Source organism: Rhodamnia argentea, chromosome 1 (assembly GCF_020921035.1).
Source record: "Rhodamnia argentea isolate NSW1041297 chromosome 1, ASM2092103v1, whole genome shotgun sequence".
NCBI lineage: Eukaryota > Viridiplantae > Streptophyta > Magnoliopsida > Myrtales > Myrtaceae > Rhodamnia > Rhodamnia argentea.
This window is the reverse complement of record NC_063150.1, coordinates 21,678,717-21,696,322: the sequence shown is the minus strand read 5'-3', so window position 1 is coordinate 21,696,322 and position 17,606 is coordinate 21,678,717. Positions and strand designations below refer to the sequence as shown.

At 38.1% G+C, this 17,606-nt stretch overlaps 1 protein-coding gene and 2 pseudogenes across 1 annotated transcript; 2 read left to right on the top strand and 1 right to left on the bottom strand.

Annotated features, from left to right (window-relative positions):
* LOC115734061 overlaps positions 1–17,606 on the top strand; it is a 227,610-nt pseudogene that overhangs the window by 38,086 nt on the left and 171,918 nt on the right.
* On the top strand, positions 1,261–6,603 carry LOC125314682 (TMV resistance protein N-like). The gene is made up of 5 exons (XM_048277546.1): positions 1,261–1,712; positions 2,219–2,662; positions 2,699–3,323; positions 4,769–4,927; positions 5,992–6,603. The coding sequence occupies exons 1-5, from the start codon at positions 1,261–1,263 to the stop codon at positions 6,601–6,603; spliced, it is 2,292 nt and encodes a 763-aa protein (XP_048133503.1).
* The window catches only part of LOC115733556, a 92,607-nt pseudogene continuing 85,654 nt past the window's right edge, over positions 10,654–17,606 (bottom strand).

Below are 17,606 nucleotides of genomic sequence, written 5' to 3'. Positions count from 1 at the left end.
AATATTATAGAATTTGTTATTAGATTTTCTGGATTATGATTTGGGGCATTTTCTTGTCTAATTATTATATAGAAATTCTGTGATTGCAAGCGAAAGTAGAAATTGAGAATTTAATGGGAGGAACAACTTTGGGTTGTTGAGGAGAGTTTGACCAAGATCAAAACTTAGACTTCTCTAATTGCTTTTCTGCCACATCCATACAGGAGAAAAGAAGGCCCCTTTTCTGTATAGAGGGCCACGCCGTGAAAGAAAACACAGGAAGACCGCACGAAGTTCTTGCGCTTTCGGCCATACGAGAGGAGTGCCTAGACACGATTTGTGTGGCCTGAGTTTTACATCCAGTTAAGTTTATTTTATTTATAAATGTTTTGAACTTGGGTGTAATTTAGGAATGAAAAATACTCAAATATTGTGAACAATTGTAACTCTGATTCTTTGATTGTAATGGACTATTTATGATTAGCTCTATCGTGAATATAGGTATCGACTTTGAGACCAAACTATGTGCATATCTAAGGTCATTTATTATTACTTGTTTATTTTTCTAGTGCTTTTCGCATTGACTTATTTACAAGATACAATTAGATTCCCGGGTTAATATTACAACAAACATAATGAAAGTCACCACTTCATTTCCTATGTAAGAAAAAGAAAAACGAAGACTAAATAAATGAAAATCATCCTCTCGTAGCCGGCACATTGATTAAAACTTTATCTTATGTTAGAGCGGCATACTCATCAACAATTTAAGAACATATTCTACATCAAATAAAGAAACTTGTTTTGATAAGACAATCTGAATAACACTGTGGTATGTGATCTTAAGTGAGAATAAGTCCATATTCATACCTATTAGATATTTTGGTCCATATTTAAGCCACAAGTTTTCCCAAAGTTCTGCTATCGACCAGTAGTTGTCGATAATATTATCCACTGTTTTTGTCGGCCATTTGGCTTGTTGAACGGCCAACTTTATCAAAACTTTCTAGAAAACAAAGAAACTTGTGTCAATAAGCCAATCGAAACAACCCCATGATGTACGGTCTTCAGGAAAAGAAAGTCCATGTGTTCACGCCCATGAGATGTCTTGATCCATCCATAAGCACCATCATTTTCCAAAAATTAATATTTAACTTTTGTTGACCCTGACCTAAAAAAGTCATGCAGCTCTGTCCTGAGTGTCCTCTAGTATAAGAATATATCAACGAGAAGATCGAACAGCGAACAAACTCGTTCCTGATTGTCGAACTCCATCATCTAATGGCTTCTCACCATGTGTTTTTGAGCTTCAGAGGCGAAGACGTTCGGAACAACTTCCTCAGTCATCTCTATGACGCTCTTAACCGAAAAGGAATCTTCACTTATGTTGATAGTGAGGAGCTCAGAAAAGGAGAGCAAATAGCGCCGGCACTTATGAAGGCGATTGAGGAATCGCAGATCGCAATCATCATTTTCTCTGAGGGTTACGCTTTCTCACGGTGGTGTTTGGAAGAGGTGGCGAAAATCATGAACTGCAAGGAAGAAAGAGACCTCAAAGTCTTTCCAATATTTTACAAAGTGGAACCCAAAGAAGTGAGAACACCAAGAGACAAATACAAAAAAGCTATGCTTGAGCACGAGTCCAAGATCGGGAAGGATTCGGAGGAAGTGAAGAGATGGAAGAAAGCTCTTCTTGATGCTGCTAGCTTGTCCGGGTGGCATTTGAAAGATGGGTAAGTGTAGTGGAGTCCATATTTTGTGTAAGAAGATAATTATTACAAGTAACTTTAGAGATTGTTTTTTAAAATAAATGAATTAATCTACACACATGATTGTAAGTGTCCATATAGATACTTCATCTCGAGATTCCTGAAATCTTAAATGGATTTAGTTAAAGTTAGAAATTTCATGTAAGAGTTGGTAAATTTGAGACTTAGTTAAGAAAGAAAAATAAAATTTGGCAAAAGAGAAGAATAGGTGATAAATTAAAGAAAAATAAGCTTGGCAATCCAAAATTGGTTAGTGACATAATGCAAAAAAAGTTGATAAGTCAATCTAATTAAGATTGAAAATCTCTAAAGTTAGTAATTCGATTCGGTGGGAATATATTTTGTTTTGGCTGTGGTTATGTGAAAATGTGATACACTGCTTTGGTCATTGTTGGCTAGTAATTGCTTGCTATTTGCTTATTCAGATTGCTAAAATGATGCCACAACTTCTTTTTCATTTTTTTTTTCAGAAATGAGTCAGAGTTTATTCAAAGAATTGTGATGGAAATCTCCACTCACGTAAACCGAGCACCTTTGCATGTTGCTAAGTATCCGGTGAGGATAGATTCCCAAGTTGTTAAGTTGGAATCGATGTTAAACCTTCAGTCTGATGACGATGTTCTCATGGTGGGATTGTGGGGAAAAGGAGGCATAGGAAAGACGACTTTAGCCAAAGCCGTTTATAATAGTATTTTCAAGCAATTTGAGAGTTCATGTTTTCTGCCGAATGTTCGAGAAGCTTCAAAAAACTGCAAAGATTTAGTTACTTTGCAAGAAAACTTGCTATTTGAGGTGTTAGCACTGGAAGAAAGATTAGTAGTGTCCAGTGTTGATAGAGGTATTAATCAAATACAAGAGAGATTTTGTCGCAAAAAAGTTCTCCTTATCTTTGATGATGTGGATGACTTGCGCTAGTTAAATGCTTTAGCAGGAGAATGCAAGTGGTTTGGTAATGGAAGCGGGATCATCGTCACTACAAGAGATAAGCATCTATTGACTGGTCACGGGATAGATTTAGATCATGTGTATGAAGTTAAAGAACTGGATAAGGATGTAGCTCATGAGTTACTTAGTAAGCATGCTTTTCCGACACACCAAAAATTTGAAATTAGGACAGATCTAGTGGATGGTGTTCTGAATCATGCTAAAGGTCTTCCTTTAGCACTTGAGGTGCTAGGTTCCTTCTTACGTGGTAGAAGAGAAGATGAATGGGAAAGTGCACTGGATAAAGTTTCTATGTCTCCTAAGAAAGACATCAATGATGTGCTCAAAATAAGTTATGATGGACTAGAGACAAATGAGAAAGAGATTTTTCTTCACATTGCCTGTTTCTTTAAGGGGCGCGAAACTAAGTATGTAGAGAACGTTCTTGAAAGTTGTGATTTTAAGGTAGTAATAGGATTATCAATTCTCACCGAGAGGTCCTTAATAAGAATTCAGTCCAAAAATATAGAAATGCATGACTTGATTCAATTGATGGGTATGGATATTGTGAACCAAGAAAGCGATGATCCCGGGAGATGCAGCAGGCTATGGTTGTGTGATGACGTTGTTGAAGTTGTGTCTAGTGACATGGTAAGACTTGCAAATACGATCAAAATTATGCTCCTTACATTTTTTACTCTAGCCATTGAACATGCGTAACCTAAATAGTCTTGTATACAGGAAAATCATGTGGTAAGAGCCGTTGTGTTGGAGCCACCCGAGCCGACAGAAATATTTATCGGTCCCAATACTTTTACAAAAATGAGAAGATTGAGATTGCTAATTTTGCGTAATGTGCATAGTTCTTTCCAAGGTCCTCGTCTTCATAATCAGCCGAGATGGTTTGAATGGGATGGATGTGCTCCCGGAATTCCAGAATTTTCCTCCGGCCAAAAGAAATTAGTGGGATTTAATATGAGCAATTGTAGTATCACAGTCTTGCCGGATCAATTTAAGGTGAGCATTTACCTATATCGACCCTTTTGAATTAAATATATTAAATTTGTATTTTCGTCCGAATGTTTTTCAAAGTTGGTTCATTGTCTTTGAAGAACTTCAATAAATTTGAAATTTTGTTGATTTTCGGGAAATTTCATTGTGACAGAACATATATTCTTGACCTTCATCTATTATATATGGTTAGCGCTGAAATCCGACGAAGTGTTCACTCGTGTGCTTAATATTTGACACTTCATTTTGCTTCTATAATTGTCACATGCTCATTTTGCTTCTATAATTGTCACATGGCCTAACACAAGGCATCGTTATGATACGTGACTCACATCGTCACTCGCATGTGGCGTTTTACTACGCTTCTATGATTTTCACATGGCATAACACGTGGCATGGTTGGTTTTGTCTCATGGTCCACATGCGCATACTCGCCACGTGACACTTCACTTGCACTTTGGGATTGCCACATGCATGACGCGTAGCACAATTTTATCCCAAACTAATTTTCGTATGCTAATAGAGGGTAAATTTGGGTGAGGAGTACCGGCTTGGGATTTTCTTTTAGACGAAAATCAGTTTAGATTAAATATGTCATAATCTTGTCAACTTAGGTTTTTTGTAAGATGAAAATTAGTAAGGGGTAATTGTGCATGCTGATTTGGGATTTTTAATGATACTCACTCTAATTTTTTAATAATGGCTGACCCAATTTTATTCGCGAACTTTTTAATATTGTGTGTATATATTATCCAATTCTTTCAAATAATATCTAAAATGCAAAATGATTTGCTAGTATATATATGTATATATATAAATACATATGTATGTACAATTATTGGTAATTATTGGTAAAGTTTCTATGTGTTTAGTAACTTTGAATGAAAAGTTAAATAATAGGTCAAGAAATGTACTCAGAAATAAACTATGATATTATTAATGATCAATATTACGTATTATAATTTCTTGAAAAGATCATTAAGGGGAATCACACGGTTCAAATGTAACGAAGCAACATCATCATACGAACACCCATTTTTTAACTTTCAGAATGTTTACCAAAGCTGGTTTCCTTGATTTTGCAGGACTTCCAATTTTTGAAGCACGTTAATTTCAGTCATTGCGAGTCGCTGGTTTGCCTGCCCGACTTCTGGTGTACTCCAAATCTCGAGGAATTAAATATCAGTGATTGCAAAGACTTGGTAGAAGCCCACCCGTCCATCGCAGATCATGACAAGTTGCAGGTTTTGAATTTAAGGGAGTGCCCTGAACTCAGTGTTTTTCCAGATGCACTCAATTCAAAAAATCTGCGAGAGCTCAATATTGAAAAATGCAAAAAAGTTGCAAGGTTCCCTGATATTCCACATAGACTCGAACGCCTGGAAAGTCTTCGGTTAAGAGGAACCTCTATTAAAGAACTTCCTGCATCAATAGAAAATCTTGTCTCATTGAAGGGAATATATATAATAAAGTGCAAGAGGCTGGAACGTCTTTCATCTTCGATTTATAAGTTACAAAACCTTGAAAACCTGCAAGTTACCTATTGCAAAAGTTTAGTTGGGTTTCCAATGTACGAGGATTCAGCTGATCCATGCATGAAGACTGGACTTTCAAGTTTACATTGGTTAGACCTTACGGGGTGTAATCTGTTCGAAGTTGACTTTCTTGAGAATCTTTCTTGCTTTCCCGTCTTGCGTGAATTGTTTTTGACGGAGAACAATATTACCATGCTTCCTACATCCATCCGTGCCCGTGGTGGTTTGTCTCTATTGAGAATTGAAAACAACCATCAATTACAAGAGTTTCCCGAGCTTCCCCCATTTTTGAATTATTTATATGCGGAAAATTGCGAATCTCTACAAAGAAATGAAGATTTAACCTTAATTGATCATTTTGTCTGCAGAGATTTGGCGGATCCGATTTACTCATCCGGCCAGGTTACTCTCTCTCTCTCTCTCACACACACACACACAAAAACACATCCATATCGGCGTGGAGTGTATGTTGGGTCCATTGTGTGCTTGCGTATTATAATGGTAGAAAATGGTTAGAACTGAATTGATAAAGTTAAAAAGTTTAGGACTGTATTAATAATAGGGCAATATGTTCACGACTTTTTTGACAATTTTTCCTAGCTCTGCATGCATATGCATATACATATAATGTAACCTAGGTGGCTCCCGTACTTTTGTGGAATGTTTTCTGTCGCATAAGACTCGTGCATTAATGCAAGCAAGCATCAATGGATGTTATCATTTGGGAACTAATATTGACTTGGATACTTACTACCAGTCTATCTATGCGACAGAAATGGTCTTGTTGCGGAAGTCTTCTCCCCGGAGGAGAGATGCCACAGTGGATCCTTCCTCATGAAGAGCGCTCCGTATCTTTTATGGCTTCGAAGGACATATATGACAAGATTCTTGGAATGGTTCTATGTTTCGTTTTTCGTCCTGATGAACAGGGAACAAAACCCGAGTTTCGGATTTCTGCACATGTTAATGGTGAAATGCGGAAAGCCGATGGAGTAGTGTGTTCCCATTCGTTGGATTCGGAGCATGTCTTACTTCTGTATTTCAGACCAACTAAGCTGTGGGAAGAAGTCGATTTTTGTGAAATTGATGGAAATTATGCAGAGTTTGGGGTTACAATATCAGGTGGAAATATGACAAAGTTGGGATCCCGAATAATATGCAAGCATCTAGGGGATGATGCTGAGCTTCGAGACAATCAGCTGATTGATCTAGCTTTATTCTACGAGGTTGATTGTGAATCAACAGATTCTGACTTGCGAGATTGTGAAATGGCCGCCGAGAAACACAGTCAAATGATATCGAAGAGATCCCCCCTCGAGGCTTGCGAACTAGGACTACGTGGACTTCTAATAGAAGCAATTCCTAGGTCAGTAAAATTCAGCTGATCTTGATTCCAATTCCTTCTTTTTTCCTGTCCTCCCTGTTTTCTTCTCTTTATCTCTTTTCTTTATTTCTCTCTCTCCACTGTCTTTCTTTAGATATTGCCCCCAAGTATATAACTTTATTTTTCATTCTTTATTTTTAAATCCTCGTCTCCGCCGTGGGCGAACTTTGAACTCCACCGACTCTAGTTTCAGCATCGCGACTGCTCATCTTCCATCAGATGTTGCCGATCTCCGACGAATGTAATGAACAGAAGAAGGTCCGTCTTCCTAAAACAGTCTTCCTAGCGAGCCAATGGTGACCGACTACAACTGCTGACTGAAACCATGGAAATTGATGACGGGCTTTGGGTGAAGGATACTCTCCTTTGTGGTTCTGGGCATCATGCGGCTTGCTGTACATCAGGTAACGCCTGGCACATCCGAATTGTATTAGTTGATGTAATGCTCAAGATGGATTTTGAAATTCGATTCGTACGGTGTTATGACTGCGCGGAAACTTGAAAAATGTATCGATGCATTTGTTCGAGGGACTTTGACTAAGTGTTTCTTTCGTAAGTTGTCTGTGGATGCTTGGTAGTGAACTCATTGGTAATGACTTTACAAGCCGAAAAGTCGGCAGCCATTGCTAGAAGTGGCAATTTATTGAGAGAAGTCGGTGAATTCTATGTTCAAAGGACAAACAAGGGAGGGAGAGTGAAACAAAATGGGGAGGGGGTGTACATGGGTTGGTTCAGTCCCCTTCTCAGGCGAAAAACTGAGCCAATCCGCGTGGTATAGATCGGGAACTCCCTTATGCGAAACCACGAATTGCAGCGGACAACCAGCCGGCAAAACCATAGGGGAGTGAAGAAGCGAGACGGCAAGCCACCAGGAAAGGTTGTTTGACAGTCGAGTGCTTTTACCACTTTTCGGATTTGGCAACTAGGGATAATTGAAAACCAAATTTACTCTGAGCTAGAGAGTAATATGAACATCTGTTATGCCCATGGATAACTGGTTAAGTGGTTTTTTTATTTTCGCCCTGTAGACTGTGGATATGAAAACGAAAAGAATCACCCGACATACACGGAGTTTTCTTAAGTTATTCAGTGGAATAGAGACAAAAGCGCAAGAAGCTGATTGTCGATTCTGATTTCTGACGCCTTTGCAACATTTTAGGGTTCTCTTTTAATCCTTATGTGCCACAGCCTTTATGAAGGAAAATGCCAAGAAGCTTAACTCCTGGAAGCTTCTTGGATGTTTGAGTGAAACCTACATAATGAAAAATAAGCTTCTGAGGTACCAATGATAGGACACTGAAATGAGCTCATGTAGTTTCTCAAATTAGTTGCTGTTTTTGCTTTAGTGTGGTTAGAGCCATATCGGTTTAACGGTTAAGTGGGATTTGCATCTGAATTATATGACGAGTATGTTGTAATACTGATTTTTCAGAAGTTTGTGACCAGTATATTATACAGGACCAGCAAGATCCTGATTATATAGCTGTGAGACATGCATTCATCCCATTAGTAGCTGCATACCGATACCGAATATTTCTACTGCTGGACACTTGATGAAGATTTCTGCTTGAATTGCTTGAGAATTTCTGACTCTTATAGTCATATTTTTTTTTCTCCTAAGGAGTAACGAAACCTATATGCTATTCTTACATAAGGCAAAGTTTGCTTTGGACAGTCTTGAAGTTCCAGTTGGGTAGAAAACAGATCTTCAAGAACCACGTGCATTTCAGAACAAATCGGTCTTAATTAGTGAATGATTTCAGATTGTACCACCGAGCAGTTGTGAGATTGTTGAGAATGGGCATGTCATTGTGGCGGGAAGAAACCGGACTAATGACACACGAAATGTATGGTTTATCATTGCTTCTCCACAACCTTGTATAAATTTGGCCAACAACACTTTGTTGTTGCTCCGAATTGATACCCTCGAATTATCCACCCGTAGTTATTGTTGATCATTTTATGTCTCCCATGATTATTCCTTTAATAGATGGTAAAAGAATTATCACAACAAATCTGTTAATAAGTGGAAGTTTCCATGCATTATTAGGCTGTAAATGGATTAACACTAGCAATAATGTGGCTTTATTATGCACAGTGTTTTACGAATTTCATCTACCATTGTGCTATTATGGTCTTTATCGGCTTTCGTGAAGTTCCTAACATTGTTTCCTTAGGCCATATGTTAGCTAGACTTTGGTATACTTATTTTGGTACAAAAATGAATTGTGAGCATTGTATTGCCTTTTGGAGCACATCCGGAGCAGAAATCCACTTTCAGAAGTGTTACGATGCACACCCTTAAGATGTAAAAACCTGCTTCTTGGGCACATTTTTTTTTACAAAATGGCCACATCTACACAAATAGTTTAAGCCTGGTTTACGGTAGAGGTAGTCTCTTATCCGATAGTCCATTCCTGTTATGAATTGGCGGACAGTAATAAATAGTTGGTGTGAAAAAATATTTGGCCCTATCAGTATCTTGTGGAGCATAATGGAAAACACAAAGGCACCTTGCTCTAGGGTTAAGAACAAAATATTGTTAGAAAAGGTGGAGGCGTCCAACCAATGAGGAGCCTTTTTTTCATGTGAGATTCTCAGCAACTTCAATCGAGCAAAACTTGTTGATATCATGTAGTGTATGCCTTGTTCAATCTTTTATATACTTGTCGGAGAAAACATTTCTCAGCAAATGCATTTCCTATTAAAGATGAAACTACACTAAGAGCAAATTTCTCTCTGGCAAGGCTCCTCAGTTTGATATGCTGTCTTATTTTTCTCCTTGCGCTTTCATAGGCAACAAGACACGCTCTTGATGTTCTTCTTGAACAGTGGCAGAGGACAGGATTTTGGGCTGCAGGATTTTTGGCTCGTAATATGTTGGTAAAATTTAAAAAAAAAAAAGGGAAAAAAGATGGCGCGAAAAGCGAAGGCAGGGGGGTGCAAAAGGAAAAATGAGGAAAGAAAGGGTGTTTATTTATAGAGCTTCTTTTTGTGAAAATAGGAGTATCTATCTACTGGGACTTGCTTTGGTGTCTTCGTGTTTTGTATTAGCATGAAATCGCACGTTTTGCACGTGGCGAGAGAAATAGAAAAGAAAAAGATAATGAAGACAAAAAGTTGTTCAAAAGTCGATTTTATGTTGAAAAAGATAAGTAAAGTCTTGACTTACTAAATGTTCAAAAAGTTCTAAATGTAAGAGTTCGAAAAGCACTAGAAGTTCAAGAAAATCGTGGTGATTCGAAGTGTAATAAATTCATTCCATAGAATTCGAAGCGAAAATACGTTAAGTGCAGTACACGAAAGAAAGAAATTCAGCCGGACGAACATCAACGGGTTCCTTTGATAGGTGATTGCAGCACAGAAAACAAGAGGTTCAGCCCGATGAACATCAACGGGGCCTTTTGATAGGCGATTGTGCACCATGCTACGTGATATGTTAGTACCGGTAACAAGACCTTGAAGGGTGCAAAACCGTCCTTTGATTCAACCGCGCAAACCAAATAGAAGGAAAATCTGGAAAAACCGATTCCGTTCGTTTCGATACATGAAAGGCCAACATGGTTTTGCATGGAAATTAACTTGGATTAGTAGTTCGTTTTGATTTATTCTAAGTGAAGAAAACATATTTTGCAGGAAAAGAAACTTGATATTATGCAGGGAGGGGACGATTTCAACATATTTTGCGGCAAAAGAAGTAGGGGAGGAATGCAATCTATCAGTATCACCAAGTACCCTTCCAGCCGCCTGATATTGCCATAGAAGAAGCACTCGCTTTCTTTGTCCACAAAAACCAGCTGACTTCGGATCCACTTCGACTATCAACAAGAAGCCATATTAATTAGGATGTGCAAACTCTGATCAGAACGAAGGAAAGAAATGCAACAGTTATAACCACCCCGCAGTTATGCAATCGTTCGGATGGGACACCGGACAATTGCAATTCTTAACAGGCTTGCAACCTTGCCCCACAGAACGCTTAGAAGGGGAAACCACCTGCTACAACTGCTGCACAAGTGAAGATGATTTAAAACTTTAGCATCTGGTCCTGCCTGGTAGACACAAGTGTATTTAGACCCATCGAGATCAGCAATCAATGTCCTCAAATGGAGTTTCGAACATCCAGTAGTGAAATAGTAACATAGACTATCCCGAAAGTCGTAATAAGAGCATCTCCGCTGACCAGTTTAATGGGAGTAGCTATGAGCCCCAATTGTTTTACCTTTCAAGAGTTAATGTAACATGTTGCTTGTGCTTGGACATAATAAGAGTCCTTGTACTTTCTGCCAATACCAACATGGACTCCATTGTGAATCCAGTCCATTCGATGTATCCAAGCATCTCGGCCAATATCAAGAATTCCTAAAATCTGTTGAGAACAAAGCATGCCATAGTAAGAGGAATATTTAATCTATCAGAATACTCCCAGCAATAGTCTTTCATATTAAGAGATATATCAGATTTTGACTCAAAAATTTTCAGGTTGCACTTCAAATTAATAGCCTGAGAACCAACCAAGTTAAGAAAGGCTACAACTTAAATTAAACAAGTAAGCTCATCACTAAGAAGTTGCAAGTTCGAATGATGGACACGAATATTTGAATATATTTAAGTTAGCCAGTGTTCAAATCCACTATTCAAAAGACCGTGACAAGGTCTAACTTGGGGATATCATCAATGTTATGTGACGAGTTTGACTACCATGGAAACATGGTATGTCTCTCTTTGAAGAAGCTTTTCTTTGTCTTCAAGATGCTGTATTTAAACAAGGCGCGTACTTTTGGAAAATGCAATGTTTGCCTTTACCCCCATAATTATTGGCCGAGTAAAAGGGGATGTTGGCGAATGTGTTCTGCATATTTTGATTTAAAACCAACAGAATTTCTTATACAAAACAGCTCCCAGTCTCCATCAGGCAGGAAAGGAAATGAGTCATGTTCAACTCGCCAGTTAGAGTCTTAGTCAAAATTCATCTTCTTACAGCAAAAAATAGTGAGAAGATGTTATGAGACAATGCTTATCTTACCGCTCCACCTTTCCATGACACAAAAGCAGGGTGCGTTCTTGATTGCAAAACCTGTTTAAGACAACAACTCAGTTTGCACAATCCAAAAGTGCACAAATTTAGTCCTATTGGAATTTTCACCTCACATGCATTGTTGGTAAGTCTAGCTTAAGAATACTGCACATCTCGTTAACCTTTATGATGAAATCTTCAAAGCATACGACATGGAATGGTGACAAACTCAAGTCATGAGATACAAATGATATGCCCAGAAAAACCCAAGCCTCTATACCCTTTGAATAAGACGTGTTTCAAGAAATTTGGATAACTACAACTGAGGAGCATAGATAGAATGTAGTCCTTTGTTCCAGCAATAAAAAAATCCACAAATCGACCTATTTAACATGTAAACATCGCGCTAATTTATGCCGCTTATCATGTGGTTGCCAATAATATGAAAATAAGCTGCATGACCCACGACTAGTCGACAACTACATATAGCAAAGAAGTACTTAACATGACAGCGACAAGGCAACGAAAGAGTGTACTGACCTCGACCGTATCAATTGCTTCTTTCGAAGGAATTGCATGCAATACTCTGCAACAACAGAATCAATTAGTAATGAGAACCAATTTAGGCTTCGGAATTTCTATTGGAAATGTTCTTTGGAAAAAAAAAAAAAATACTGGACAATGACACCAGAGTCCATGATGGGCACCGAGAAAAATCCTCCTATTTAAATGGAAGAGACCATAGAAAACAAAAGAAAACACCATTCTCTGTTCTTTCTTCCCTTGTTTGGTTTTTTTCTTTTTTTGAGTGTTTGGGGGGGGGTGTTGTTGGTTGGTTGGTTGGGGTGCGGGGGTTGTGTGTTGTTTGTTCGTGGGTTGGGATGGGATGGGATGGGATGGGATGTAAATAAACAGGAGCTGACATTGCAAATCCTAAGAGGATGGTTGCTTGATAGATAGAAAAGTTCAACTGTAGGGCACCAAGGGGGTGCAAACCCATTTTCAAAAAGAGCCCACAAAACTAAAGCCATATACAAAATAGCCGTCAAAACCACAAGGGCGCTCAAATACAGGATAAGCAATCAACAGTATAAAAGCTATTAACATAGAAGAATAACTTAGGGTTTTGAATATCATGGACTCAAAAGTTCGAAATATACATGTAAATAGCTCATGGTCTATATTAATGTGATCCTTCTCTAAACATTTGCCAGAAAAGAGGCCAATATCTTGATTTAAGGAGGGATTACTCCAGCAGATTTCGGTAAACAAATTCATTGATTTTCTTTCAGCATTGACAAGGCTCTTTACACCCGTTTATACAGAGTCAAACATGAAATCCTGTCACTGCGCCAGAATACTCACAAAGCCACGATTCTGCAAATGTTTAAAGTATAAGTAGAACTAACCTATCTTCCACAGCAGGAATGAGACCCTCAGTCAGAGCTACTCCGCCGATCTAAATCACGAGATTGAGTCATTTTTCCTAGTCAATATATGGAGTAATTCAAAGGACATCTCACTGTGTGCACAAGACTCACCAGTTGTATGCTACAGAACAGTTTTCTCTTGAGATCGATACGCCCCGTCAAAGCAATATAAAAGTAATAATTTTCATAAGACATGACATTCTGCAAGCAGAGTTCAAGAAATTGGTAAGGACCTACCAGTTGAAAGAATACTACTTGTGATTGCTTCAGCAAGGCCAACATTCTCTTCCTTCTTAGGTTTTGTTTGAAATATCGGATAGCTGTCCCACATTGGCAATCCAATGTTAAAACCAGGATAGAGACTATCCGCCATGTCCGGTCGTCTGGGATAATCAAAATGCCAGGTTTCTTCTAGGATATCCTTGTAATCATTAAACCTGGTAAAACAATCACAGCGGTAGAGAAGGTTGATCATGATTAAACTTGCCCTGAACAGTTTTTTGAAAATAACAATCTCACTCACCAAGAACGAGGCGGTGGAGGATATACTTCTGGAACCAAAAGCGTCGGATAAAACAAACCCATAGGAGGTACCTAAAGAGGAAAGAACCATTAGTCCATCTCTAAACAGCAAAACATCTAATAAGCAAAGTAATATAGAGATGAGATTTCATTTTGGGAAATATACATTGAGAGCAGTAAGCCTCGTCCTATGAGACGCAGCTGGCATCCCATCCTCATATGACTGAACAACTGCTACAGCATCAACCTCCCCCTCCTGTAAGCACAAAATTTAGTTTGTCTGAAAGAGAGTATGCAACACATGTTTCTGCACATAGAGCAATACACATATATGGTTCGTAAACTGAATAAATGCCCAATCTCACATGGGGTTTCTACCATTATAACTGGAGCATAGTTGTAAGTTTTTAGTGCTCACGAGCATAAGAATTTTATGAACACTGAATCTTAATTCTCAAATCAGACTCACTTGGATGTAACAGTAGGATTCTTTCAGTTCATTTAGCATCAACAAGTCTATAGGCTTGGTCAACATGTCTGTGTGAACTTGAGGCCAAGTTTGATGATGTCTCTGGGTCCATAAGAGGCATCTGGATAAACCTGAAACCACATTACTCATCAATATCATAATCATTGATGTTCAAGAAATAGTTTCAAGTCCAATGAAGCAAGAAACTAGACATATGGGATAAATAATAAAAACCTGCATGCTGAATTAAGTTATCTCAAGATAAAAGTATAATTTTTTTTTTCAAAAGCTCTCTATATCTAGAGTGAAGCCAAATAATTATAGCCAGACCTCACATACTACAAGCAAATGTATGTAAGGTGGTGAGGCAAATCAACTTTAAACATTCTGCATATGATGGTAGCTAGGCTAATCCAGATATACTGCAGTAAGCCCAGAACAATGACAAATATTAAGCAGCACCTCTCCACCAAATGGTAATGTCTTCTCAGAGGTAGGTAGAGCCACTCAATCCTGACATTTAAAAAATTTCTTCATTAAATGAGTGGAAGATAATATATCGCAGTTTTTAAAGTCATCAGTAGATATAAAGTCCAGGCAGAATGCGTAAAAATTTAATTTGTTTCATTTTGTTCAAAGAATATTGGCACCCATGAGGGTCATTTGTTTACCAGAAGAATGTTAATCAGACATATGAAACGCAGCATTAAAGGTCTAGAAAAAGAGAGTGCCATAGGCACAATACAAACCTAAACAGAATTTCTCAGTCATTGTGATTCAGTTTTCATCCATTAATTTGGAGGTGACACTATCATTAACAAAATGAGAGATGGTGGAACAAGAAATTTCTAACAAAGAGGTAAATAAGCATGGAGGCAGGAGCAACAATTTCACTGCTGGTATTGGTGATAACAAGTCAAGAATGATGTTGGAAGTGGAAAATGCACTCTCTTTCATCATAATTACCGGGCAATATGGATTTCACAAATAATTATTCTGGGCACGGGCCACGCACAAACACAAACGAGGATAGCTCATTTTTCTTTTCCTTCGATTTATGAAAGGATGTTATATCTAAGGTCAATCTATGTTGAAATTACTGGTGAATTTGATCTGTATTACCAAAAGGAAGACTTATACTCCAATGGAGGTAAAAAGTAAAAGAACCACAAGTACCTCAATGCATATGACTGATGTCACCTGAGCTCCAATATTTACAATGCATGCAGTTGACAAACCGTTCCCAAAAGCTGCAGCAAGACCTTCCTGAGAAATCAGTTTAGGTCAATATAATAACTATACTCTACTAATGGAGAAAACAGCGGGAATGTATAGGATACCTAATTATTTGTCCAGGACGCTGATCACATCATGAGACTCAATACACAATTTGGAGCATGAAGAGTGCAGAAGAGAAAAAAAGCAAGCATTTGGAAAAATTTAGTGCCATGCAAAGTAAACCAGCTGTAAATAATCTGGTGACGCAGTTAGAAAACATGCACGTCCATAAAAATTATAACAATTTTATGATAGTGGGGAATTGTCATCGGAACAGTGAAACATGCTAAGAGCACATACTATTTATATATTTTTATTTTGATATAATTATTTCTTTTTCCTCAATCGGTCTTGCTTTTATTTTATTTATTTTTGGGTTCATCGACCGCCGACCCCAACTAGTTTGGGATAAAGGTGATGTTGATGTTGAATTATCTTTCACAGCTATAAATGGGAATAAATTTCTGCAAGTCATCGGAAGGAAGAAAGGTTCCCAACCTGGTGTACCACAGCTGAGCTGAATTGCAAGTCCCGCAACACTATAGATAGCACTTCCTTAATTTCTGCTTAAAACCAGAGAAATCAGAAAATTCAATTTGGAATCTGCTAGATTCCCCGGCAAAGAAAAACAGAAAAACAACCAAGAACCCATTCTCTAGATTCTGGCTACATGTATTCAATACAAAAAGCTAAACTTACAAGAAAACAACGCAAGCTGGCTGGAAACGCATATAACTAAGGACAAAGAATCCACTGAAGAATCTACGTAAATACCTCTTCCATCAGCAACATGTCTAAGCTTACAGAATTTCACCCCAATAAATGGGATAATGCAGAACTCTTTAACTACTTAAGCTAAATCACATTCTCAACCCTAATGAACTACTTAACAGAAATTCTTGCATAGCATGGATGATTGAAGGGAGCAGGAGCACTTATAGACTGGAAGTTGATCAGAGAAGGATAGCTCATCCATCATAATCTATGAGTATAAAGTTCTCTATCTCCTTGTGGCATGGTGGTTCAAGTGTAAAATCACTCATTAAACAGTTATTGCCTGATTCTTTTAAGGCTTGTAGCAAGCCAGCACAATTTTGAGATTTTTGTATACTGGTCACTACAGCACCTGATGGAAATCGAATATCGTTTGGAACGCTTAAGATTGGGAATTGAGATGGTGAGGTATTTCTTCATTATTCGTTACAATCTTGAGGGTGTGAATCGCAATGAAGATAAGGATCATTTGGTCTTGGTCTATTAGCAGGTATTTTCGATCAAACCATACACTAATCTGTCATTTGAGACAAATTTGAGTGAGGAGGTTGATTTCCCATGAAGGCGGATCTAGTAAAGGAAGTTCCTCCAAAAGTAGCTCTCTTTCCCTATACAAGAAGGCAGTCTTCAATAGCATTTTGACAATCAGTAACATGCAGAATGGCTTTAATTCTGGTTTAGGTGTTTCCTTTGTAAATATGCCCTGGAGATGCCCTGGAGATGCCCTGGAGATGGTTAAATCACCTACTAAGACACACCCCAAAGACATGACATTTCTGGAACACTGCTTTAGCACTGTTGGTGCTTTCTTGGCTGAGCTTTCTATAGTAAGAACAAGGTTTGGATCGGAATCCTAATTATGAACGATGAAGGTGTCTAAGGGATCGAATCATAATATCAGGTTGTGGATCGTAAGATTCTAAAATTACACCAACAATACAAAAATCTTGAATAGTCGTGCGAATTTAATAATTATGAACATTGTGTGACGATAATCCTCCAAATGGTGCGAATTTACAGTTTATATACCTCTTCCACAAGAATAATCTATAATTCTATCAAACAGATATTAGGATTACATCTTTCAAGGTTGAAGTATGTCAAGATTGGACTGATGGGATGAGTGGGATTGCGTTGATCGTATGACTTTTAGCTTACAATCAGAACCATGTAAAGATCCTAGCTAATTCAGGTCCTACTTAAGTTTCAAATAAGATCTTACAGTCCGGATCAGATCCTAACAGCCACGGTCAAGAATGAGCTCTGGGCATGGATAAGAATGCATGTTAGCAAAAGCAAGGAGAAGAAGAGATTGAAGGATTCCGTTCAATTCCTGCAGCAGTATTATTAAAGAGAGAGATATGTTAGTAGCTTATAGGAGAGGCAAATGAGGCATTTACTTCAAAACTCATTCATCGACTTTTGAAGAGGTTTTTATTGAGAATCATTTTAACAGGGGTGGCAATCCTCCATAACTCTTCGACAGTTAGCCTATATTATGCTTTTTTTGTGGA